Raw genomic sequence first — 26,572 nt, 5'->3', positions numbered from 1 at the left:
AATACCAAGCAGACTCAGGATAGACAAATAAAGTGTGCACCGACCCATCCAAAATGCCATGTCTCGGGAGCATGTGTGCCGTGTGCTGTCAGCAGAACTGGAACCACTTGTTTGTATAGTTTGTCAGGCAAAAACTCGAAATACAATTTTGGACACCTTATGTGAGTTTCTACATGTCATTTTTTGAAAAGTCACAAAACACAGATTCCATTCAAAGCGATGTGAGTGTGTTTCAATTTCTACATCTTTCATTTCAACTCAAATCTTTTTCTTCCTCTCTTTTTGTGACTATTTTCCCAGACAAAACAGTTTATTTGTCTATATCGACTGTTAAACACTGTGGTTCTTTCCGACAGTAATTATATTAATTTGCTAATCTTCGTAGGGCTATTTTTTGCTGTCATGATCATTACTGAAAAAACTTTGTAAATATCGTTGGATTTATCTGCATCTTTTAAACAGACAATATAACATTCTTTAGGTAGACATGGACATCATAGCATTGAGCAAGCTAACCAGGGATTACATATCATTTTATAGCTGGTATTTTATAAATGTTTCCACTCTTTAACCAGCAAATTGATTCCAGCTGTTTAGCTCTTTAAACAACATTTAGTGCTCATTGAGATTACTCTCATTAAATATTTAGATTTGAGGAAAATGTTATTGGTCACATGTGCCTTTTACACGACTGAGGTCAAATTAAACAATTAAGCAAATGAAACTGCAATTAATTCAGTTTATGATTTTATATTAACTTTGCATAATTTCCCAATCTGTTGGTATGACAGACGCATTAGGTTGAATGTGACCCCAGATGACTCGTCACTGCAAATGTTTCTTTTCTGACAGATTTAAATTAGGTATAGGCATGGTTTTGAAGGATAACAAGTGAAAGTCAAACCAGTATGCTTAATGTACACATGCAGCATATCAATTGTAGAAAGGACCTTTTAAGAGTTCAAATAATTTTCAAAACTCATCCTTCTCTTCCCCTCATTTAATGGTGTTCTCCCCCCTTCTCCTATCTGTTTGTACTCCCCTGTCCTCTCTCTTGTCCTCATTCCCCCTCTGAACTACATCTCTGGCTCTCTCAGACTTTCCTCTTGATTGATTGACTGACATCCTGACCACTCCCCTTGAGATTTGCTTTTAACTGGTTTAATTGATCTTAATTAGTTTAAAAGGTTAATCAACATATTAATGGGTGGTGTCAGTGTGATAAGTTAGTTGATTAATTATTCGTGATTGACTGGCTACTCCCTGTCACCTGTCAGTCATCTCACATTACGTTGGTTTTGTACATTGGCAGAAGGTCGATTCGAGTGCCTGAAGAGGAGAAAGTTGATTCAGAATCTCAGTTAGTGCCTGTGTCAATAGAGCCAATAGAAAAGTAATGCATTGCCTGAATTTAATTCATTTCTACTGTATTTTTCTTAAAGAATGTTGTTGTTGTTTTTGTGCCTTTATTAGATAGTACAGCCAGAGATAGACAGGAAAGGGGCAGAGAGAGGAAGGACAACATGCAGCAAAGGGCCATGGGTAGGTTTCAAACCCAGTTGAGCCACTTGGGTGCTCAATGTACTGTATTTCATAAAGTACTTCTATACGTTATTATCATTTGTGTCTGTTTTGAGAAATGTGTGTCTATAATGTCAGTGTGCAGTTAGGATGGATCAATAATCTGATCCACACATTGCCAATGTCACTGCTTACATTGTGAGCTAATTCATAGATATTCTATTTGTTTGATTGTTTGTAGAACCACTTGCAAACCACTTGCAAAAGAAAGCAAACAAACAAACATATTTCAAAGTCTTTATGAGATTATATCTAGAATCATTAACCTTCAAATATGTTATTATTTTGTATTTTATGCTTTACTTTAATTGTGTTCCACTGCATTTATTATGCTGCAACCTTCAGATTTACTCTTTAATTAGCATTCTTAGGACGCTCATCAACTCCACTTTGTTATAAACAGTTCCACTTAATGATAATCCTCTTTTTTTAAATGTTTACTTTGACTGTTATTCCAACCCGCTAGCCGTCGGTTGTTCTGGTCTACAAAATTATTCTTGTCTCCTGTAGCATACATTATAATGGCCAAGCCCGGGGCAGGGTTAGTTCAGTTTATTTGCAAACGATGTATGAAAACAATGCCACATTTATATCTGAGAGATTAAAGAAACAAATCTGCTTTGGCAGCGCACGTTTCCTTCATAAGACACGGCCATGAGACCTCAAAGAGATGTTTGGCTGTAGGTGCTGGACACAGTGTGTGTGTGTGTGTGTGTGTGTGTGTGTGCGTGTTTTACAGGTCAGCCATTCATCTCATAAAAACCTCTTCCTTCTACTGCTGCCCAAATGATGGAGTCATGATGAAAACAATCTGCTAATGATGTATATCCATGTTTGCAGAGAACAAGGGGAAGAGATGCATAAATGAAATAGCAACATCACAAAGGAACAACTGAGAAAAATGGAGAGGGGAGGTGGTGAAACAGTGGGGAGATCCAGATACACATTTAAAGGAGAATGGCAGACGGAAACCAAGGGAGAAAATGATGAGATAGATAGCCAGAGAGAGGGAGATGGGGGGGTTAAGGGGAAGAGTCATTTGGCAGAGAGGTTTGGCTTAATATTCATCCATTAACATAGAGAGTTTTTAATGTCCCGCTGTCACAAATGGCTGTCGTAGACCACTATAAAAGAACATAAAGCGAATATGTGTGGATTGATGGTTGTGTTCTTGGACATTTGAAAAGCCTGTCTGTGTATAAATGTATTTAGTAACACAAAGCCTGCAGCTCCTCCGCATGGCTAAACAAAGATTTACAGAGTTAATTGACCATTTGAATGCTTAATTGATGCTTCAAAATTATTCATAATGACAGGGTTTTAAAACATGCCATAGGCAAGACATTTAAAGACCTGAATTGAGTCCATCAAGGGATGAACCATTTCAACCTTTACATTTTTTATTGAAATACAGAAACCTCTCCTATTCAAGTTTTACTCCCAACATATCAGACTGGTACATGATATGTTTATAAAGGTAAAACAACTAGAGTAGTTTTAATCTGAGAAATGTAAGTCAGTTAAAGTATTGTAATATTCATGCTTTCTATCATTATGGTCAGATGTGTTGAAATGTCTTACATTAAATCTCTGCTCTTTACTGCCCCACTTTACAGGAAAGCATGTGCACAACCATTGAATGTCCATACCATTAGCATGTTTAATTGAAGCTCAGTAATTATTCAGAAATGTCTACATCTCTGAGCAACAGTAAATGCTTTTCACTTCTGGTCCTAAATGCATTTAAAGGTCCAGGTCACCAAATGCATTTAAAGATCCAGGTCAACCTGATATAGAAAGCTTATAAGTGATTGCTGAGTGTGTTTTGAAACACACTATAGCATCTGTAGTTATTTTGTAGGCCAGGATGAAATCAGAGTTGATGTACTTTGTCACCCTGGGAACTGCTGTAAGTTCATTGAACGTTACCCCAGCTGTGTAAGTGTGGGGTCTCACCCTGGGACCTTGGCTTACTAAAACATTCAGTCTGTATTCTGTAGGTTGCTTCATCGGTCTATTATCGAAAATCACAAGTTTTAAGTCAAAGTTTATACTTTACTCACACATTTGAACACACAGTCGTACACCAGTGGTGGCATAACTACCAATACATGTGTTGGCCTTCACATCTGGAGTAATGTAGTTAGTGTATTGCACAATTATGTTTCAGAGCTGGGGAAGCAAACCACCAACCTTGTGACCAAAGGATGTCCTGTTCAACTTCCTGAGTGTCGGTCTCTGACAACATAACTGAGTCAGCTATAATGTGATGATAAAATAGGATGGTTAATTGTCGTCCAAAAGCTTCATTACTATAATTATTGTTTGCGACTTTAAGGTATTAACTCTAAGACAATAAATCCAATTCCATTATTTATGGAACAAGTTTGGTATTTATTTGTAATATGTTATTTCTACAGTTCATCTGTAGCTTTGGTTAGAGCAGCTTGTGTACTGTAGATACAAAATATTTAAGGTTTTCATTTGTCGACAGGTTTGAAAAACTGTGCTATGGTAATGCTCAAAGTTCCCTTCAGCAAAGCACAGAAACCCAGCTGTTGCGTGGCCCTGTGTAGTGACTGTTGGAGCCAGCTTCCAGATGTGGCTGGGTGCGTTGCAGTATGGTCTCACCCCCAGCAAATACACCCCAAGGCTGCAGCTGGGAACGTGTTCTCAGTCATCCTGCCTGTTAAATAAAGAAGGACGCGAGCAGCTCTCCCCTAAAGCTAGAAACCAGTGATTCATGTTGACAAATAAACTCTGAGTTGTCAACAGCTTCAAGAATAATATATGAGAACACCATTTTACAGTAAATTTCCCCTGTAAATAGGTCAACTTTTATAAGATTCAGGAGCTGTGGACACCTAGCCAACAAGTGAGTCCCACATTCACTCAGCTATTCAGACACTGGTAACACAATTCATTCAGGATACTGCTCCTTCAGCTAGGGCTATATTTCATTTCATTTCATTTCAATCTTTATTTCGAACAGATTAAAAAATAACAAATAAAAAATAACAAATGTGAAAAAACAGAATACCGTATTGTTAAAATACAGTATTTATCCACATTCACGATAATATTTATATATTCAACAAAAAAAATCTTCATATTAATAATAATAATAATAATAATAATTAAAAATAAAAATAAATCATATGTGTCCGAAAGGGAGTAGGAGGAAGCAAATGCTTATTAATTCCCACCCCTTACTTGATCAATGATTGTCCTTTAAGTCATTGTGCAAGTTATTCCTACTTACATTTACATTTATACATACATATACAATAATTTCTCATCTTCAGTCACCTCTCTTCATTCTCATAGTTTTCCAAAAAAGTGTTTCTGTACATCCTTTTAAACTGAATTATGCTTGTGCTATATGCATTCACTACTTTTTTTTTTTTAAACTGAATGATAGAGAATAGAGGTGATGCAAATCAGTCTGATTGAAGTGAGTTGAGCTTTATTAAAGACCTCCACCAAACAATGATTATCCAGCTTTGTGCATGGCAGGCCTGTTGAGCTCTGATAATCTCCATATAATAAAGTGAAGGTTTTACTAAATCATTGTTTTTATTTAATTGCCTCCATACTCAGACTTTGGTTTCATATCAGTTAAGACGCTATCGCAAATCAATCTGAGTAATTGTGTGTTGTAACCGTCAACAATGGACACACTAAGGACAATATACCCAAGCCATTGCAATCCACTTCATTTGAATTACATTGTGTTTGATTTTGACGGATCACCTTACCTTTTCAAACTCATTAAATATGTAATTTCCCTTCATGCCACATTCTCTTAACAACATTATTTAATTATAATAATTTCAGATCCTTGAGAAAACACATCCCCTCTGTTAGCCCGACAGCAGTTTCTCAGCTCGAGCCTATTGAAACAAATTGCAGTGCACACCATCACACATTAGAAAGCAGCTACACTCTTACAGTGTAATTGTCATTCACAAAGGCATTCAGTCAATCCACTGGTCAATCAGAATTTTACTAATGTTGCACTTACTGTAAGTAGCTCGGTTAACAGTGTCAGGTAAAAGCCTAGAGTGTGTAGTCAGTCAGCCAGTCAGTCAGCCATTTGGTCTGGCAAGCAGCCAGCCATCTATTTAATTGAATAGTTGCCAGTGTTTCCATTTAGTGTACGTATCTTAGTCTGAACACTGAGAAATAATGTCTGGCTCTTGTTAAAGGAAATTAACGTTACGGAGGGAAAAGGTGGAGGGAGCAGAAAAAGTTAGGGTGGAGAGGTCCTGGCTGTGCTTCAAAGTGAGGAAGCTTTGCAGTTTACCTGGAATGATGATTAAAAGCACAAAATGAACCTCACTAGAATCCCAATATATAAATCTGTTTAATAGACTTAAAAACAGAAATCGTGATCAGTATTTTTAAGCAAAGGGGGGTCATCTGAGGATACACATTACTGCTGCATTGCCACAATATCTTTTCAAAACGTTGTCATGTAATGCATACGTTTCAACGATGTATTAAAATGAATAACTGTCGCTTGTGTTGTGCCGGGTTAAGATAAATGACGGAACATTTAAAGGAAAAATGTTGCAGCTATAATGCATTCAAGGTAAATGAGTCACAGATATTTTATTACCCTGGTGTGGCCCCGTCTAATGCTGCGTCGATGTCGAGGTCTTTCATCAGTTTCACTTTACGTGCAAAGCCGGAGCACTTAATACGAGTGCAAGAAGACCTTTTACTTTTAAGATTATTTATGTTAGTGCCTTTAATGACAGAATAACTTAATATTAGGGAAAGGGGGAAGGGGAGGGGCTGACAGTGAAAGCCCCGGGCTGCTGCACTAAGGACTCAACCTTTGTGTATGGGTCGATGGCTCTTAAATCAGGTACAGAGGCTTCCTGTGTTAATGTTTTTAACTAAGAAGTATGCTCAATATGCTTTACACATTAGAATTAAGAATAAATCCAGGAGAATCACACTGTGCTACCACGTGCATTTTACAGTGTTTGTCTTGGCAGAATCCTAATAAAATGTATATGTAAGACAACCTCACATATCAATTTGAACACCTTTCGCCACTAAAAGTTATATTTTTCCATTTTATACTGACAGTTTCCCCCAAAATAGTACCTGTTAATACTTGATACTTCCTTTCAATGTTCTTCAGATTTAAAAGCAACCGTAACCATTGTCAATGTGAATGTATGTCTGTCATCAAGTTGGTAGAAAGCTGAATAACATCCACATACATTTTCCAAGTAATCACACCTGAAGCACACTCTGGATGCTCACATGCAATAAATGGGATTGTTTTTACATGTTTTTATATATGTATATATATTTGCTGTTTTTGCTGACTACTTTTTACTTTACATTAGCACATGACCAGTTTGTGACTTATGACAGCTTTTGGTTTGGTCCATCAGTGGCGAGCTGTTAGGGCCCTCTAGGCCCTCTGTGAGGGCCTAAGATATTCCAAAAAATAATATTTAAAAACATTAAAAATATATATATTTTTTTTAAATATATATTTTTTTAATATTATTTTTGTTATATTTTTCATTAGTTTTACCGAAAAAAAACTTGATTTAATAAAATAACATTTCCAAAGAAATAAATCCTTCGAATCTGCCTGTTCAGTCTCTGTTTGAATGTCAGTTACTATAGCGGGCCTCTCTGCGATTCACAGAGGGTTGCTATAGTAACTGAACGAGAGAGTAATGTCAAATGACAGTACAATTGACCAATCATATCTTCCCTCTAAATGGGTGGGTTTTATTATCGCGGACTTTATGACGAGTTCCGCCCGCTGTGAAACTGTTCTTGTTTCCATAGCAACAACAACTTCCTGTCAACAGCGTGAACTCGCCTTCAAAATAAAAGCATGCCAAATTACACTTAAGACATACAACTGCAATGAAAGTAACAAACACAATGCAATATCCTTTTCAATGTCAAAGAACACACATTAGGTTCACAGGTGTTGTTTTGTGTGGTAGAGGGTCGCTGTCATTGATGCGTTTTGCACCCTCGGCCGTTGTTTTGATATTCCGCTGAAGTATACGCTGTGACGTAATAATGTCTTTTTTTCGAAGGAAGGGGTGGGGGTCAGAGGGCCTAGGTATAAAGCTCACGGCTCGCCACTGTGGTCCATAGATAGCTGTTGTTGTCAGATTCATTTGGAACCACTAGCAACACAATGGGGCATGTCTGATTACAGCCTGTAAAATAATCAGCTGTATTAGGATGGTCCAATCAGATATATTGCTCTTGTTTTTCTTTTATAACAGTTACAAGTCCGTATTGTTAGGACATAAAGACAAATATGTTGTGTTTAGCTGCAGGGAAAGCTCAAATTAGGTGTTGGAAATTATTCAGCTGGGTTTGTTTAAACTTTAGATTTCTCTAGGATGAACAGGAAGATGAAACATGATTTGTCGGCATGACCAAATACAAGGAATGTTTTTTATAAAGCCACAACTGAACCCACTGCTCTCGCTGACCTTCAGTCGTCACCTTAAAATCAATAGGCTCTTTCAGCATCCAAAACTTGGAATGTTTCCCCGACATCAGCATAATGAAAATGTCACTTCACTATCTTCTCATGCCTGCATTTCAGTGAGATCTTGACCCTGACCCTGACCCTTATCTGTGACTGTTTTTCAATGAACCATGCACAGTAAATGCAATACTTGTTACAATACAATTACTTTTTTTTTAGCAACCCTCTGCTTGTATGCAAATATGAATTTACCTCTCAATCAATTCTAATTAGATGTTAAGAATATTTGCAAAGGTGTTACCTGCTGTAGTCATTCATTTGCTCATCTGTGAAACTGTGTTCTTGCTAAGACAGTGTGCTGGGATAATTACTATGCTCTGCAGGCAGACACATACTTAGAATCTGTTTACGCACTGAAAACCTTTCATTTTTTCATTAAAAATAACATAAAGACACCCTTCTAGATCAGGCGCTAGTTTCCTCTCCTCTGTAATTTAAACTTGTTTACTCAGTCTTTGTGGCTCTGTGTTCAGTTCTTTCTCTCCTGATTGTGTCCGAATAGATCCGAACAAATATTTAGCATGGATGGGGTTTAACAAATACTGAAGGATGAATGTATTAGATATTCTGTCCACACTCTCCCCTGCATTGTACTCTGCTCTCATTCCTAACCCTACACCCTCACCACCTGGCTGTGAATGTGCGTGTGTTTGGATTGTGTTGCTGTATATGTTCTACTGTATGAGTATATATGTGTCTTTGGACATATGTGTGTATATCTGTATTCCTGTGCACATACAGAATTGGATGCCCAAACGTCTGTACAGTATGTGTGTCTAAAGTCACTTTTGTCCTGCTCTGTTTATGTATTTTAACATTTACAAGAGTGTGTTGCTGTACGTATGTGTGTCTACTTAAAGTTGACAAATCTATCGATATGTGTGCTTCTTTGTATGTAACGTCTGTGCTCAGCTTTGCGTGTGTTTTTCTGCATCTAAGTGTGTGTGTTCGAGTGCATACCAGTTTGTCTTGTGTCTATGCATGTGTCAGGTATGAACAATCAGTTTCCTTCCCTGCGGCACAACCTACCAATCACATCCCTCCATCATCGCTCTTCATTACCTATTCATGAGTTTCTGTGTCTGCAGGGCGGTGATTGGCTCTTAATGAACAACTGACGGCATTATCACTCAACCAATGCTATGGCAACAAAATAAGTCAGTCAGTGCAAAAAAAAAAAGGCAGCAGTCAACCACTGGTACGGAAACATTATTCAACCCGAGCAGTGAGACAGTATCCCCTCAGGGAGGCTGACATATTGGATACTGTCGACTGCATGGTACCTTTGATATGACTCTCGTAAGTCTTCAAACCTCAACGTAATCAACTGCACTCATCTCAAAATGCTCTGAATAATTACAGCCAAGAAACACATCACATTTAGCACATGTTGAATATACTATTAGGTTGTTTTGTGAATAAATCCCCCAGTCCTTTTCCTTGTCAGCTTTAGCTTAAGAACCATTAGTCAGCACAGAGACACCTCAGGGGGTTCATATGAGCTCATAAATCTACCCTTTAATCAACTTTCTACATTATTTTGAAGCTTGCATTTCACAACTGCTGGCATTTATTGTTCAATCCTTTCTCTCTTGGTATATCAAATAAGCGAGGAAATTACTTGAAAGTAAGTTGATTAATTTAGCCCGTTTTGCACAGACACGAGCTGTATAAGGATTGCTGTTATGTGGTTACAAAACGGCTCATCAGATGTGGAGGATGTCTACAGCACTGACAACTATCCCCACCCACTGATTGCACTCACTAATTGCATATATTAAAACTGCGATTAATAAAATGTAGTCAGAGGTATTTGTTCAGGATTTTAGCCTACATACAATTTGTCAAGTAAATACCAATGCAAATGTCATGCAGAATACATACTTTCATACATATATTAAATGTGACTGTGTTTTTCAGAAGTCATTTGTATTTGCATTAGCATTGTACAGACAATATTATGTTACTTAAATTAATAGTTTAACATTTTATGGAATACCAACCTCGTGTATGCCTGTTAAATATGAAGCTACAGGCAGCAGCTGGTTAGCCTAGCTTAGCATAAGACTGGAAACAGGAGGAAACCATCATCTCTCTAGCTATTGCTTGAAAACTCTGATGATTCAAACTATTTATTCCTCATGAGAATGCGCTTCTTATGTAATACCTCTCATGGACATGACCAGTTGTTTTCAGCTAAATATCATGTTTCCCATTTTAAATCTAAACTCCTCCAAACTTAGCCTCGACATTTCCAAATGAATCAGAGGCTACAGTTTGATATGTTAATTTGGCTGTTCAAGTTTGGAAATAAGACAGAGGAGCATATGTTTGAAGCTGATGTTCTGAACTCCTCCGTGATTTTGTTTAGTCCTCAGCCTACATCACATGTTACCATAACCCACAGTTTGTATTTGAGTTCTCATGTGGGTATTTCTAAACACCAGCGAGGGACATCTAGCACACAAGCTGGTGAGTTCAACCAAAGTGCGCAATGCCTGTCTGCCTGAAACACCTCCTTAGAGGATATCTCACTGCTACACATTAGCACTCTTTAGAAATGTGAAATCCAGATGGTATTGCGGTTAACAGGCAAGTATGACTAAAATGAGTGAGTCATTTAGTTGTATTCTGCCTTGGGTAGCAGAGTAGGTGTAGCTTTTAGTATAGCATTCAGAAAGAAACAAATATATTTGAGTATTCGTCAGACTCAAAGAGATGCTTTTGTATAACATATGGTACAGTGTGTATTTTATTGGATTAGCTTTTGACTCTCTTACTGTTGAACCCTGGTTCCGTTCTTATTTATTCTGGTGCCAGTTAAATATAGTTTTGTGCAATAAATTAAACTTCATAAATATGGTTTACTTAAATGCATCTGCCCTCCCATCTGTTGTTTGCAGTTGAGCTGCTGCTTGTAGGCTAGAATATTAACTTTGGCATATTTCACTTTGATGCATATTCACACAGGAGAGGTTTTATGATACAGTGAATTAATTTGTGCAGGCGAAAACAAATTTGACTTTTAACAATTTTTGGCCTAGATTCCCTGATTTGGCTGCCTAAGAGGATTTGCAATCAGGTTTGGAATTCATTTCAAACCTGAACGTAAGACTTTGATCTAGATCACAGCTTTCCATCGTTTGGCAAAAATAACAAGAGCATGTTGATGAAGCTTATTAATTTCTGTCACTTGGGACAATTACAAATACACGTTTCATCTAAAGACAACCACACCACAAATATGTATTGTTATACCCTGCCATGTTCTGCTATATCTTTGTTTGCGTTAATGTACACACATTTGAAAAAATAGCAACTAATCTTAGAGGCACTTGAATATGTATCCATCTGAAATCTCTGCCATGTCTGCAATGCAGTAAAACAGAAAATACATTCAGTCCAAATGATCCTAGTTTCTTGTGAGCTATTTATTAACATAGCTGTCTGTAGTTGCACCAAACAGTTTGTGAAATGACCTGAACACATTTGCATAATCTCTGCTCTTAATTATCATAAATGAAATGCAGTAAAAGACGCTTTTTATGCGAGAGATAATATCAGATATCAAGCATGTTCCCCCTCATTTTGAATAGCGATGACACCAGTGTCAGGGATAATCATTTGTGTTCTCTGTGTAGGTGGATTGCTGTGAGGTTAGTTCAAGTGTTTTTGCCTTCACTTTATGTGTGTGCTGTGTTTTGACGCAGTCATAAGCTGCTGAAATGTATGGGTTGATTGGAGCAAGCTCATAAATGGAGAACTTGGTGAAAGGAAATCTAAACTTATTAAATTAACTTTCCCAACAAAACAGAGCACACTTCCATTGCTGACGTAACTGCAAATGCACACAAGCATTAAACAGCCTCAAATTACATCAAGGCCTAAAGCTAATGTACTTTGAAACCAAACTGTATTCAATGTTGAAATAAATCACCATGTGCTTGTGATCCGGAGGAATCACAGTGGACTTCTTATGTACAAAATCCTGCGGGTTTTTATTTACAGCAATAAAAGGACATGATTTCCCATCCCCTCGGCTTACACAAAGGGACATTCCAGGCTCAACCTCAATAAAAAAGAGACATAAATCAAGCCCCAAGGTTTAGCTTTTATTTTGATTTACACTGCCCATGGTGAGATGAAAATCTTGTGTATTACGATAAATTTCAAGTGTAAAACATGGAGTATTTCTGTCGTATAAGAACATGTTTGCAGGTCGAGGTTAATTAAGGAGAGATCGCTATAGAATACTAGTCTGAAGAGAGTGTATAAACATACATTTAACTATGTGTATTAAGTACCCAATACATTTCTCATTCAAATAGAGTATATTGTGTGCAGGGGTCAGTGTCTCTTGCTCCTTGTCATCACATTATTTCAGCCACTTTACACAAGATTCATCTTAAGCACATTCATGTTTTTCATATTATGTCAACATGCTAAGAACCATTCAAATACATGCATACATTTTGCAACATTAGAATAACATGCACACGGTGTAATTTGACCACGTCAGATATCATGTAACTGATGTATGTGCATGTGTGTCGCCTCTGCATAACATTAGGATAATAGGAGCACATTAACTCATCAGCCATTTGTCACGATTCAATGGATTATTTTGGCCATTATGAAACTACGTCTGTCAGCCACCATCAGACATTTATTAAACAGATGTGTCACTGCACTTTGTCATAAAGGACAATATATATGTGTGTTTCATTATTTATGTTGGTAATGTACTGAATTATTTTGACAGGGGAACAAAATCAAGTTTGGATGGAGTCGTATTGAAATTACCCCAGGGTGTTTTATCGTTGTATTATTGTGTGGTTTTTAATACAGTTCTCACCCACTCACTTTGTCTTCCATGGTGTATCTTTGCATACATGCTGAGCTGTAGAAACATGCAGGTCCAACACTGATATCAATTGGTTTACGCTGATTAAAGGAACCATTATTATTTAAAGTATCATTATCTGAATGCTTTGATTAAAGAGAGGCATCATTGTTATTGTATTTAAAGATGCAATTTCCTTTACCAGCTTTTCTTCAGAATATTATGGGGCTTCCAGACAAGCGAGGAATCTTAGTATTTCCATGTACAAAAACCCTGGATTTTGCTATTGTAGAGCTCCAGTGGCGGCCGGTGGTCTTTTTTTTTGGTGGGGCTTTTGACGTACCGTAAGTGACCTGTCCGGGGGGTCCGGGGGGTTTCCCCCCGAAAATTTTTTTCGAGAAATGACCCCTTAAATGATGACTTCTGGTGATGTTAGAGGGGGGGGGAAAGGAGAAATCGAGGCTTAAAAATATGAGAAGACTGATCAATACCTCCATAATCTTCAGTGTGGAAAATATTATTTATCAACCTGAACATCTACTACTTTACCAGGAATTTGTGTTCTCAGAACTGGTCTGTTTTTTTCTTTCTTAAAACTGTTCATGTTTTATGAACCAACACCTTCACCAAGTAGCTTTACAGTGAACTGCATGTGAGATATAAAATTAATAGCATCTTTTCAGTAGCATTAATTATAAATATTTAAGTGGTTCAATACAAGTCACTACAGCATTTCAAACTGAACTGTGAATAAATGCAATTTAAAAAAAATAACCACAGCACAAAATGTCATAAATTGTGTTTTTTCTTTGTTTCTCTGAGGATTATTTACAAACAGGCTTATTTACATATAGCAATAACTCAGAAATGAAAAAGCTACATCGTCTAACACGAACAACCAGTTAGCATAATGATAATATATGTGTTATGTACAATGTAACTGGCAAGGCTAGAGCAAGAAAGAACATAAAGTTTGCAAAAGGTTTAAATAACTTCAAGTATCTGTCTTCAGATTACGTGGAGGTTTTAGTCCGATGGGAAGCAGATTTTAAGCGACACCGAAGATAAACCAAAAATGTGGTGGAGCTGCAAACCGTGTAGTGTTGCTGGGACAGAACAGGAGCTATAACCGTTGGAAAATACATCACAGACAATGCAACAAACGTGGAGACAGAACAATCACTTCTGTGATAAATGCCCACTTATTAATAAACTTCTAACAACCATGGGAAACCTCCTCTCTACATATAAAGTGATATCCAAGCATGGGAAACAAAAGACAGCATTTACCTGTTTGCATCCAGCTAGCCAAGCCTTTTTTGTGTACCAGCTACTAAGCCTCGTGTATAAATGTTGTCTTTTTCACGAGATTGCTGCGATATATTCAAATCGGGTTGGTCCGGTGCAAGGTCTTTAAGCAACAATTTATCTGCCAAACTTCTCCTTTCGAAAGGATTGGAGATTAGCTCTTGAACAGAATTAGGCGCGGACCGAGGTCCGGAGACTCCACCTGCACACGAAGCCATCCTCATCAACTACTGCGTCAACCGGATACGAGTCACTGTCCAAACTACTCACAGACTGCACTGGGCGCTGACATTGGCGCCCGGTGACCGTCATCTTTGACGACGCTGATTGGCTGAAATTATATTTTCGCGGCATAGTTTACACGTTACAGATAGCAACAGTCAGCTGCTGGTGGCTGCTGCTGCACTGGTTGAAGGCTCCTCTCTTAGCGCCCAGACGAGAGAAGGTGCATGGGCAAGTCCAGGCAGGAAACATGTGACTTATCAGTAACTTTAGACATCGTAACACAATTTTAAACGAGATTTTATTGTAGATTATACATTTTACTGATACCAATTATATAATATTTACCTTGTTCATTAAAAATAAAAATAAAAACATATATATTTTTTTAAACATATTTTTTTTTTTTTATTTTAATTTTAATTATTATTATTATTTTTTTTTTTCAATATGGGAAGAGGTGGGGCGGCGCCCCTAGCGCCCCTATGGACCGGCCGCCACTGTAGAGCTCATTGTTCCTACTTTCTTTCCTCTGTCTGCTACTGTCTTGCTCTTTTTGTCTCTCTCTGGCCCTCTCGCTGTCTGCTTCCACCGTTTTAACATTTCCTTTGCCTTTGTAACTTTCTTTTTCACTGTAACTTCTTCCTCTCAGCCTTGCGAGGGAGAAGAATCTGCCTTTTGTTATGCCTTCGCTAGATCTTATTTCTTCCACCAATTTATCCAATCTGCTGTCTGATTTTTCTCTTTTCTGTTTCTGTTCTCCTCTGCAGTGAAGCGATCAGTAGATTTTAAATCTCGGGGCGTTAAATTATTCCCTGGCAAAGACTCCAGCAACAAGTTTTCAATATGTGAGTTCACATCTTAATGTCAATATGGCTAATGAACTAACGTGTGATGGCTTGGACTGATTTTGTTTCTACATTTGCCTTGTTTTTTTTTTTTAATTGCCTCTTAAAAAAGCTGTTGGTTTCAACCCTTTTCTATTGACAATGCTGAAAAATCACGAGTTGTTTTGTAGACAGCATGTGGTTACATCAAGTCAGACAAACATGGTTTTTGCTACAGAGAAGTGTTGAAACATCCACAGCTTTTATAAGACCAAGCTTCTGCATGCTGCTCGACTGCTTTGTGTTGTTGTTGTTTGATGTTTTGTGTGTGTGTTTTTGTCATGGTGTCTTGGTTTTTGCATGATTCTTCATGGCTTGCTTTGATATATTTAATCGAGGCTTGTTCTGATAAGCTTAATCATGGTTTCTTTTGGCTCGCTTTGGGCTTGTTCAGCGGATGTAAATCAGCTGATGCTATATTGTTTATCGCTCCCTCCTGCCTCTTCTCCTTTATTTCCTCATCGCTCTCTTCTCTTTCTGCTCTTATCTTCTGATCACACACTTAACAACAGCTTGTAGACCTTGTCATTAGAGGGCAACAAAGCAATTATTGACATTTTTACAAAACCCCTCTACTATATTGGCCAATGCTAGAGTGAGTGGGTTTTATGTGTATCTTCAATAATTCAAATGTACATTTAAGATTATATACACACAATATAGGGGTTCACTCTAGAACTCCCGAAATTGCCTTATTCATTTACTGCTCTTCTTTTGAAACTTCTACAATTTCGTTTAACTTTGAGAAATAAAAATGTGTAGCACTTTGGAAACTCTTTAATAAGACATCCTGAAGGAAAATTATCGAGTGTGAGGGTGCCAATGGTTCATAAGTCATTTGACACACCGTACTGCAACAATTCTCACATGAATATTATTCCATTTTGTTCATAGCCCTTTCAACAATTAAAACCATGGAAAATGTTGAAGAAAGAGATTACTCTTTAAAGGTTTTATTACATTCTCTTACTGACGTTTCCCTTATTAAAGCTGTCAGAACCCATATAAACGTCATACTTTTTAGAGTGATCTTAAATTAAATTCCCTTTTTATATATTTCTTTCTCTATATTACACTCTCACATAAATACCCTCTCACATTATACTCATAATGGTGCTAACATGTGTGTGCATTTATGTTTCCCACCTAGATTAATCATAAACACTAGAGTAGACACATGTGTTACACAGTCATTTGCATACCCAGATGTTCATACAATATTGAACATGCATAAATGTACATGTGTAAACATGCATGCAATTCCTAAGATAGATGTATATTATTTATCTGTTGTTCATTATCTGTTTTTGGACATGATTTATTTGTGTGCTTTCTTGGCCAGACCTCCTTCGTAAAAAGGATTGTAATCTAAAGGGATGTATAAATTAAGGTTGAATACAAAATAAACGATCATATGCTTTGATATATAAGCCAATACATGTCAAAAAACTAAAAGGTTCACAAACATGAAGTGAAGTCGTGCTTGTCCATGTAGTTTATTGTTTTGCATGCTTGTTAATGAAGTTGTTTTGAGCGTACTTGTCTGATTTATTTGCTTGTTTTCCTTATTTGCTTGTCAACTTTGTGTTTGTGCGTGTGTGTTTATGTGCACATCTCTTAAAAACTGTACGAGCTGAGCTGAGCTAAGCACAGCACAGAGACACACTGCATCTCCGATTCATCAGGTTTCCAACAGGTTGGGGAGTCATGGTGGAGGTTTGATTCGTACAGATGCAAATGTATATGTTAATTAGTCTGGCTTGGATTGGTTCAGAATGTGCTTTGCTCAGACTGTTTAACTCTCCAGTGAAGCACAGAACCTGTTTTTGCCTGTCCATGCTTATATTCGTGTTTTTCGATTCTGTACATCGTGTTTATTTATATGTGCATGGATCTACAGTGTGTGTGTACATACGTGATTATTGTGGGGATCTGTGTGTGCGCACAGTACTGATACTGCAACCAGTCCCTCTGTTAGAGTGTTAACAGTCCAGATGGTCAAATTAGCCGCTCCAACAAAGCAACAAAGTATCTACTCCAACACACACACACACACACACACACACACACACACACACACACACACACACACACACCAACATACACACACCAACCACCTGCTGGGTTTGTTGATACGGACTAAACATGGACATGCATGTTAGTCGGATAGTACAGATAGATATGCAGGCTGCATGAGAGAGGAACCAGTCAGTTATATCCCCCGCCTGTTTGTTACCCCTAATTGAGTTCTTTGACAAATGCATTTTTGTTAAACATAACATGAAGCTGTACTTGTTTTGCAGTTAGTGCCAGGAAAAACTTATATAAAAACATTGAATATACCATTTAGGTTACACATTTGCGATGACATATATATTATATTATTTAATATTTCACTGATTTAGTGGTTCTATTTGCAAATCTCATTCCTATTTATGTCCCATTTCCACTTTAATTGCTATTAGTGGAATCATTTTATGAGCCGGGTTCAGTGCAAACAGACCTTTTTTTTTTAGATGATGTTAACTGTGACTTATTACTGCAGCAAAAATAACTTCCAGGCATAAAAGCAACACTAGGATAAGCTAAGCATAAAGTTTTCAAGGAAGAATATGCAGCAAAACAAAAATAATGAGACGCAACAATATCGTTCATCTCCATTCAAACAACATGAAAGGAATCAAGAATCACATAATTGAATCACACTAGTGAAATAAGTGATCAACAGAATACTTCCACATTGTCGTCTAATTGCTGCTTGAAAAAAAGAAGCTGAATATTATATTACATCATCATCATCAAGAACATTAGTTGTATTTCCATCTCATTTGAATATCAAAATAAAATACTAAATACTTTTGCTGTAAAGCTAAATTAAATAAGCTAAATAAGTTTCCCTTTGAGTTATAGTTTACTCACACAAGACATTGGGAAAAAACGAATGACTGAACAAAAATAATACACATTTTCCAACAGTTGCCCACATTTTACATCAGGATTATTTATTAATTATACCATCATCATGAACTAATTAAGACATTCAAAAAATACCATCAGGTGGGGCCTTACTGTAAATTGAGAAAAAAGGACATTAATGTACCATACAATACTTTCATCATTTTGTTGTTAGCCGATGTTTAACAAACTGCTCTGTGGAACTTGACACATCCCTTTCAGTAGGAAATTAAAAATAAAAGAACATTGAAAAATATTTTGAATATCAAGTGTGTTTTGAGCTAAATTGGAAAAGCTGTTGGAAGGGAATAAAGTTATGTTTGTGTTGCATTATTTAACTTAGCTTACAGCAATACTAAGGCACATAACCCTTTTGCCTATTTGCTCACCAACACACAAACACATACACATTGCTCAAAGTTAACCCAACAGCTATGTTCTTCAAAGTTTTCAAAAGTAGTGCTTAAAGAAAAAAGTAGACTCCGAAGGTTATGGAAATCAACAATTCTAAACAGTAGTGTCATTTCAGGAAAGCCAATAAAATATAGCTGTGGGGTTATTTATATAGAGGGAGGAAGGAGAAATGTGAGTGACAGGTAAAGATTAAAAATACCAAAGACAGGTCAGGAAAGAAAGAAAGAAAAGATACATACATTTACTCTTAACAGCAGTAATGTATAAGAGAGAGAGAGACAGAGCACAGATGCATCGTGTTGTGATGTTGCAGTATTTGTACAGGTCCATCTGTTGTCTGTGTGATGTTCGGAGTGTTAATGTCAAGTTTAGTTTCCGTGTTTCTGTGAGAATTAGGATTGTATTTGGAGTGTAGTGCTGTCCCTGTCTGCCTAACTCTCTGTCTAACCCGTCTGTCCCTTTATCGCCTGCTCTGTACGTGTTTCTCCTTCCACCTGTTTCTGCCCCCTCTAAAGTGGAAAAGTGACCAGACAGGCAGGCAGGCTTCCAAAAACTAAACTAAAACTGGAGACGTCTGGTGCAACAACCAGAATGACAGACAGTTCAGACGTATATCCCTCAAGGGAGAGTCTGGTTGCTTTGTCTGTGCCTAATAGTAACTTGTCTGTGCCTGGCTCTCTACCTGTCTGTCTCTCTGTGTAGTAAATGAAGGAGGTGTGAAACATGCGTCTAACTCCTGCCCTGACCCAGGAGAGCCAGAGAATGGAAAGCGGCATGGCAGCGATTTCAGGTACAATGTTCACATGAGCATATTTGTATTCACAGATAGATACACACACATGCAGGTACATAGAGTATAAGCATTTACAAAAATATTGTGTCTCTATATTTTTTCTTGTCTGACTCTGTGTGTCCCCTTTGTGTGTGGATTATGTGTTTGTGTGTGTAGCATTGAGTCTATGGTGCAGTTCACTTGCGGAGAGGACTATGTTCTTCAGGGCAGTAAAACCATCAGCTGCCAGAGAGTGGCGGAAGTCTTCGCAGCCTGGAGTGACCACAGACCGGTCTGTAAAGGTAAGAAATACAAATGAATTACATCTTAGTAACATACTGTACATACAGATGGAGAAAAAGGCACTATGTGAAGGTAAGAAAACACTTGCAGGGGTGCCCACACTTTTTCAGCTTGGGAGTTACTTTTAAAATGACCAAGTCAAAGTGATCTACCTACAGGGCCGCCCCTGCCCAAAGTCATGTGGTGCTAGTGGACTGCGAGCACCGGAACCTCGCAGCGGCGGAGAAACTGTGGCGCACTTACACTAATTGCGCCGCATTTGCGCTTCAGATGAGGAGGTGAGGCCCCCTCCGCGAGGTGAGGGCCCACGCAGTCTGCGTGATCTGCGTCTAGGGAGGGTCTGTCTACCTACATTAAAAATGCTAAACATATATTTATTTATATATATACTGAGTATACCTTATGTTGGTGTACCTTGCATAACTGCATGAACCCGTATGGCACAATACAACTCAGTACATTGTTGGTCATTACATCAATTTTCTACCCTTTCTTTAGTAGAATTGTATAAATTGGAAGGCTAACTAGGTAATCAGCTCGCCGGTGATTTGCAGCTGGCGCGGTTGACTGCGCATGCGTGGTGAACTGCGTGTTAGAAAAGATGAGATCTCAGACTGGCTTACCTGTACGTCAATCAAGTGGAAAATGCCATAGTAAGGTTGGATGATAGGCTAACTTTTTTTTATTTATTTTTTTCAATGCCTTGCGATCTACCCACACTACCTTCGACGTATTGGGCACCCCTGCACTAAAGCAGGGGTTCCCAAAGTGGGACCCCAAGTGGGGGTCGCGAGATGATTACAAAATGAAAATGTAAAATTAAAAACATTTAAAAAAATATATATTATCAATTTTTTTAATTATTATTAATAATAACGTTTGCATAGAAATTGTTCAGAGGCGGACTGGCCATCTGTATAATTTACCCGCAGCGAGGCTCCCCCGTTGATAATCCACTAGCGCAGTGTTTCTCAAACTTTTTCATACCAAGGACCACTTAACCAATAAAAAAACACTCACGGACCACCTAACTCCACACATATCCAAAAACAATAGGCCTGCTTACCACTCCAACAGTACATAACAGCCAAATAATGACAGCTTAACCTTCTCTATATCGCCTCGTTCACACAATAAATCAACAATACAACTACAACTACAGATTATATAAGCATTTAGTTCAAATGCGATTTAAAATGCTCAGGTTTTACACCTCTTATGAAATGTAGACTACATTTATTACGGAGTTTATGTCCGAGCCAACAGACTCACAGATCGTTGGCTACTGAGAGAAATGCAAAACACACCGCATGTAGTACGACACAAACCTCCGCTGTGGGTTTCAAAGCAAAATACAGTAACACTATGGTCGCAGGCCCAAGTTTAACTCTCTGAGGTCTAAGCCATTTTTTCACATGTTAGGCTCGCCTGGGCTTTATTTGTAAAAATGCTATTAAAACATGAACCTTGGTGACCATCGGGCTGGCCTGCATGGTCTGCCTACAAAACAAAAATTAAAAAACGTTTATGCAGCCCCAACAACAGCCTCTGATCATCCACAGACTTCATGCAATGCTTCATTGGATGCATATATTAGATAATAATCTCTATCTCACTCCTAACACATCTAAATCTACTTTCAGCATGGATAAATGTTCATAAAATACATCCATTGGTTGTTCTATATGCTTCTTGAAATCCTAAAAAAAAACACATAGTTTTTCTAGAACAGATTACAAATCGCCATCGAAGTGGCAACATGTGTGATGAAACTTAAGCTCGCTCCATTGTGGAGATATTCCCGCGAGAGTGCGGAAGACTTTAAATTATTTATTTATTCACTAGCACCACCCCCCCCCCTTTGTATTTTTTAGTTTGCAGTAGGACCAAAAAAAAAATCACAATTTGGTTACAAGCCTCTGGCTATACACTTCTGAATCAAAACACTCCATAATCCAAGGTTTGCGCCAACATGCTGCAGTTGTATGCTTCTTCCGGGGGAATTATATTAGTGATTAGTTCAGGACCCAAAATTACACCCTTTTTCAAAAAGACAATATACTGCCGATGAACACCACTTTGCACCATATCAATATTGCTCAATAAAACAATACATGGGGACAGGGGTACATTTTTCAAAATTCACTTTTAGTACTCTGATGAATAACATGTTTTCATTATGTAACTTCCCCGTACTGGTTCCGGTTTTGCGTCTGCCATGGGTTTAATCTCCAACACACACTCTCATCGGCCCACACGCGCATGAACAGAGGGAGCGGGACAGGGGGAGAGAGAGGGGGACAGGGGGGAGAGAGAGAGGGACATGGGGGGGAGAGAGAGGGCGTCTGTCATGTTAAATGCCAAAGTCGTTTGTCATGTCTGCCTTCACTAGGCTTCACACTCTGGCTGGAGACACATACTTTAACATAAAAACCAATATTCACTGGGTGTGGGTCTTTGTGTGTGTGTGTAAGAGAGAAGGACAGAGAACTTTTTCTCCTAACTAATAATCACAGATATAAAAAAAGTGAGGACCGGGAACAGAAGGAGGAGAGGAAGAGGGGCAGGGAACATCTGAAAAATGTCACACCTACTCTTTCTGCTTAAATTATATCCTTTGCAAAAGTAAAACTCACCATATCCATCACAAGACATTAGCATATGAACACCAGCTAGACTTTTGTGCAGCCGGGTGATGCAACATTTCTGAAAAACAGATTTAAAGTATTATGAACATAACTCCTCGAAGAACATTTCCCCATTTTAATCTTAGTGTAGGACCGAACTTTAAGAGGACACTAAATCAGTCAGACCTGAATGATGGTTTTGTGATGGGATAGTTATTGCTTTAGAAATGAATGCTTTTTTTCTGTAGCACCCTGGGAATGATTTGTGCTAACATGTGTCCTAGCTTCCTACACTTGCGTGTCTTCATGAGTCTTAGCTCTTCCCAGCAAGGATATACAAATGCTGCGATCGAGGAGAAGAAGCAGCTAAATCTGAAATCAGTTACTTATGATGTTTTTCAAACTGTGAGCCACATGGTTAAACATATCTGTGTAGGATACTTTGTTTCCTCACTCCATGAGTCTTTGAGGAGACTTCTCTCTCTTCACTCCTCATCTCCCTGCGGTGCATTTAAGGGATCATAGGAGATAGCGGAAGGGGAACCTCAAAAGATCCTAACAGATAGCAGAAGGGGAACAATTTCTGGAACTCTGCAGGAGAGAAGGCGTGAGGAAACATAAGTTAGCATGATTTAAAAGAACCAAAACCTTGCTCAGGGACCCGTGTCAGTGCTGAAGCTTGCCATCCGTGGATCCTGCACTCTTGGCTTCTGGGTAAATGACACAGTCCAACACAAGTATTCAATATTGGAGCGGCCCACAGGGGGACAGACCTTTGTTAAGCTTTTGTTAGGGTGACAGCTCAGATCCTTGTTAAGACAGCAGGATGTAACCTGGCCAATGGAGTAAGGATTTGGCAGTGTCACTTGGGCTGTGATTGGTCCCTGCCAATCAACCTTATTAACCAACTCATTATCAGGGATATTATAGTGCTGATACCCTCTGATTGGCTCTTTAAGATTGTTAATGGCTGTTAGGGACTCATCATCACTAAATACGTTTTAATGAGCAATTAAATATAGCGTCTGACATTAATCCAATCAAGTCTCACGTTTACCTGCATGTGATAATGGGCTAAGCCTCCCCAAAGGGAGACTGCAAATGACATTAAAGTCACTGATGTTGTCCCCTGAAACGGAATGGTTGAAAAGAATGGCCTCTATCCCTGGGAGGCAGAGCCATTAGCCCTCCGTCAGCAGAGATCTTTGAAGGAAAGTTATACAGACAGAGTGGGACACTTTCACAGATATACTGTAGCTTTGGAGTAGCAGGAGTTAAAGTTATTTCTGATTGAAAACGCATTGCAAGTATTTAAAGCACAAACAATTGTTCGGTGAGCCACGTTTTTGATAAAGCCATGACAAAGTGCACCATCCTGCTCCATGGTTGTTGCTAAGTAACTAGTGACTGCGCTAGTTGATCTCTGTTATTTTAAGACACTCAAAGCCCATTGAGGGCACTGTTACTCCAGCATAGTCCCATGGTACAAGCTGTATAACTCAATTAATCCAAGCCTATGCTAAAACAATAGAAAACACTTTTCATGATATGCGTTGATCACCGTTGACAAGTCTACACTTTACCATGAATGCTATTAAAGTATCCACAATTGAAGCTTGTTGAGAATATTGTTAAAATATAATATTCTGCTCATGCAAGTACTGCCGAGTGCCATTGTTTTGAAGTACAACTCTGTCCTACTTTGGTGAAACACAAGACATCCATCTTCAGAAATCCCATAAATCCCAGGATAACCGCATTGAGGTTGCTTGAAGGACAGGATTCATGTAACACTGGAATCATATCTTTTTGACAACACTACCACAGCTTTATTTTGAGATATATCCCAAGATCTACAAAAAAAGACAACAAAAAGGAAAAACCAACAACACTTTGCTACTGTAAACATTGTAAGTATACATGTAAAGCTTGAAATAGGATGTTTCGGTGATGGTGGCTTAGCTTAACAGACGATAGAGACTGCTTCTCTATTTTTAAACATGTTGAAATAATTCAGTTTTCCCTTAGGGACAAAAATCCAATATTGAAATTCTGAATGTGAAAACGCCTCAGAGGCAAGATAGTTGCCAGTGCAAAGATTATATACCATGAGTAGAATCAACGTAGCAGTTTTCTTAAATGAGTCTGTTGCTCTTACCATTCATTTCATTAGACTTTACTTTCACAGCTTTGGGATTTTCTAGGCATGCTCTTTTACAATGAATGCAAGTTCATGTATACGATTATGTGAACCACAACAGCAAACACAGCAGGATCTGGAAGGGGAGCTATAGAAGGACCACATTGTTAGCACAATACTCTAGTATAAGCACATATGGTGATGTTGGAGCTCAGTAATGGCCAGACATCAACTCATCTTTTGTTCTGTTTTTGATCAGCAGCTTTTTAACCCCTTAGAAAGAACCGTTCTAAGATTAAACAGCACCAAGAAATGCTACAAAACTTGTTTTAATCTTTTGAAGTTTAACAGAGACGCTGAAGACACCAAAAATACCTGATCATGCATAATGCTGAAGGATATCTGTCAAGTTCAGATACAAGTACAGTGAGTAACTTCATGTACAGTCAAATGTTAGTAAGACTGTGTTTATGTTGACTACATGGTATTTGACTAACAACATGAGACAGGTGCTACTCACAACTCAAGCATAAGTGGAAAACTACAAAGGTTGAGTACCTTTTTTGATAGAAAATATAATTAAGGTATGTTTGAAGAGGTCTGAGCTCATTGTATTCCAAAATGTGTTGGCCAGCAAAATGAAAAAGCTGCATCTGCATGACCACAACCTGAGCAGCACCACTCCACCCACCCTCGTGTGTTCACTTGTATCCACCAAATTACCAAGCAGACGCAAAAGCAGAAATATGTACTTGATCCCAATGAAAATTGCTGGGTGCCTCTGTTTGCACCTCTACTGGCTTCACGCATGTATGAAAAAAAGATTCCATTTTTGAATAAGTTCAACAGGTACGCTTCTGAGTGAGAGCATAGCAGCCATAATCGTGTTTCATTACATGTTCAGGTTATCAACAAAACAGGTTCTCTGACGCAGTGTCCTTATTTAGCCTGTTTGGGTTAAATCTCTTGAGAAAAAGGTGATGAAAGAAAGGCTGTGTCTAGCTCAACATAATTTGACCTTTACACACAGACCAGCCAATAGCTAAAGTGAAAACTCATGAATAGCATTGGGAGAGAGGCAGTCTGTCAGGAAGCATCAAGCCAAATGACTTATTAAAGGGTCAACTCTGTCAAAACACTTAAATACAGCTAAATGTGTCATTTGGAACATAAGTGAGAAAACAAAATGAATGTGTTGTGAACGTGTGCCCTTTATGTCACAACAGTGAACCAATAAAAAGAGACGGAAGCAAATAACAAGAGAGACACATAGTGGTATCACTTTGTTAAACACAATAAAATAATTCCAAACTAAATACAAATAAACTACAAAAACTGCAATCAAATAACAGTGTCCTTCTGTCCACTTCCACCACAAGTAATGGTAGAGAGACGCAGAGAGAGAAAGAGAGAGAGAGAGAGTCCATGTGGCACCTTGATTAATGGACAGATGGCAAGGCCATGAAGCCAACTCTGTGTGTGTGTGTGTGTGTGTGTGTGTGTGTGTGTGTGTGTGTGTGTGTGTGTGTGTGTGTTGTGTGTGTGTGTGTGTGTGTGTGTGTGTGTGTGTGTGTGTGTGTGTGTGTGTGTGTGTGTGTGTGTGTGTGTGTGTGTGTGTGTGTGTGTTACATGATCTGCCTGGATATACTGACTCAATGAAGGGTGCTATATGTCAACCCGATACAGACACATGCACATATATTGACTTAAATCAGGAAAGAAACTTCAGTGTATAGTCACTCCAGAACAACTTCACTAAATGACTGTCTCAGTGTGTGTATATGGGTGTGTGTGTGTGTGTGTGTGTGTGTGTGTGTGTGTGTGTGTGTCTACCCATTACAGCGCTGACTCTAGCAAGAGCCGTTGGAACGCTGTGTGCCAGCTTAATGATGTCATCAATCATTCCCCGTGTCCATTGGTCAGTCTATCCTCTCCTGAAGGCAGCCTGTTAGAGCAGTTTGGCCTTCATG

The 26,572-nt window shown here is 38.3% G+C and overlaps 1 protein-coding gene across 1 annotated transcript in view; it reads left to right on the top strand.

Annotated features, from left to right (window-relative positions):
- LOC117478245 (CUB and sushi domain-containing protein 3-like) overlaps positions 1-26,572 on the top strand; it is a 336,058-nt gene that overhangs the window by 197,945 nt on the left and 111,541 nt on the right. The window contains exons 7-9 of the mRNA XM_034125216.1: positions 15,275-15,352; positions 19,463-19,550; positions 19,710-19,834. Of these exons, the coding sequence (XP_033981107.1) occupies positions 15,275-15,352; positions 19,463-19,550; positions 19,710-19,834 (291 nt within the window). The remainder of the gene's footprint in view (positions 1-15,274; positions 15,353-19,462; positions 19,551-19,709; positions 19,835-26,572) is intronic.

This window comes from Trematomus bernacchii, unplaced genomic scaffold (genome assembly GCF_902827165.1).
Source record: "Trematomus bernacchii unplaced genomic scaffold, fTreBer1.1, whole genome shotgun sequence".
Classification (NCBI taxonomy): domain Eukaryota; kingdom Metazoa; phylum Chordata; class Actinopteri; order Perciformes; family Nototheniidae; genus Trematomus; species Trematomus bernacchii.
The sequence above is the reverse complement of the archived record's forward strand: the minus strand, read 5'-3'. Positions and strand labels throughout refer to the sequence as shown.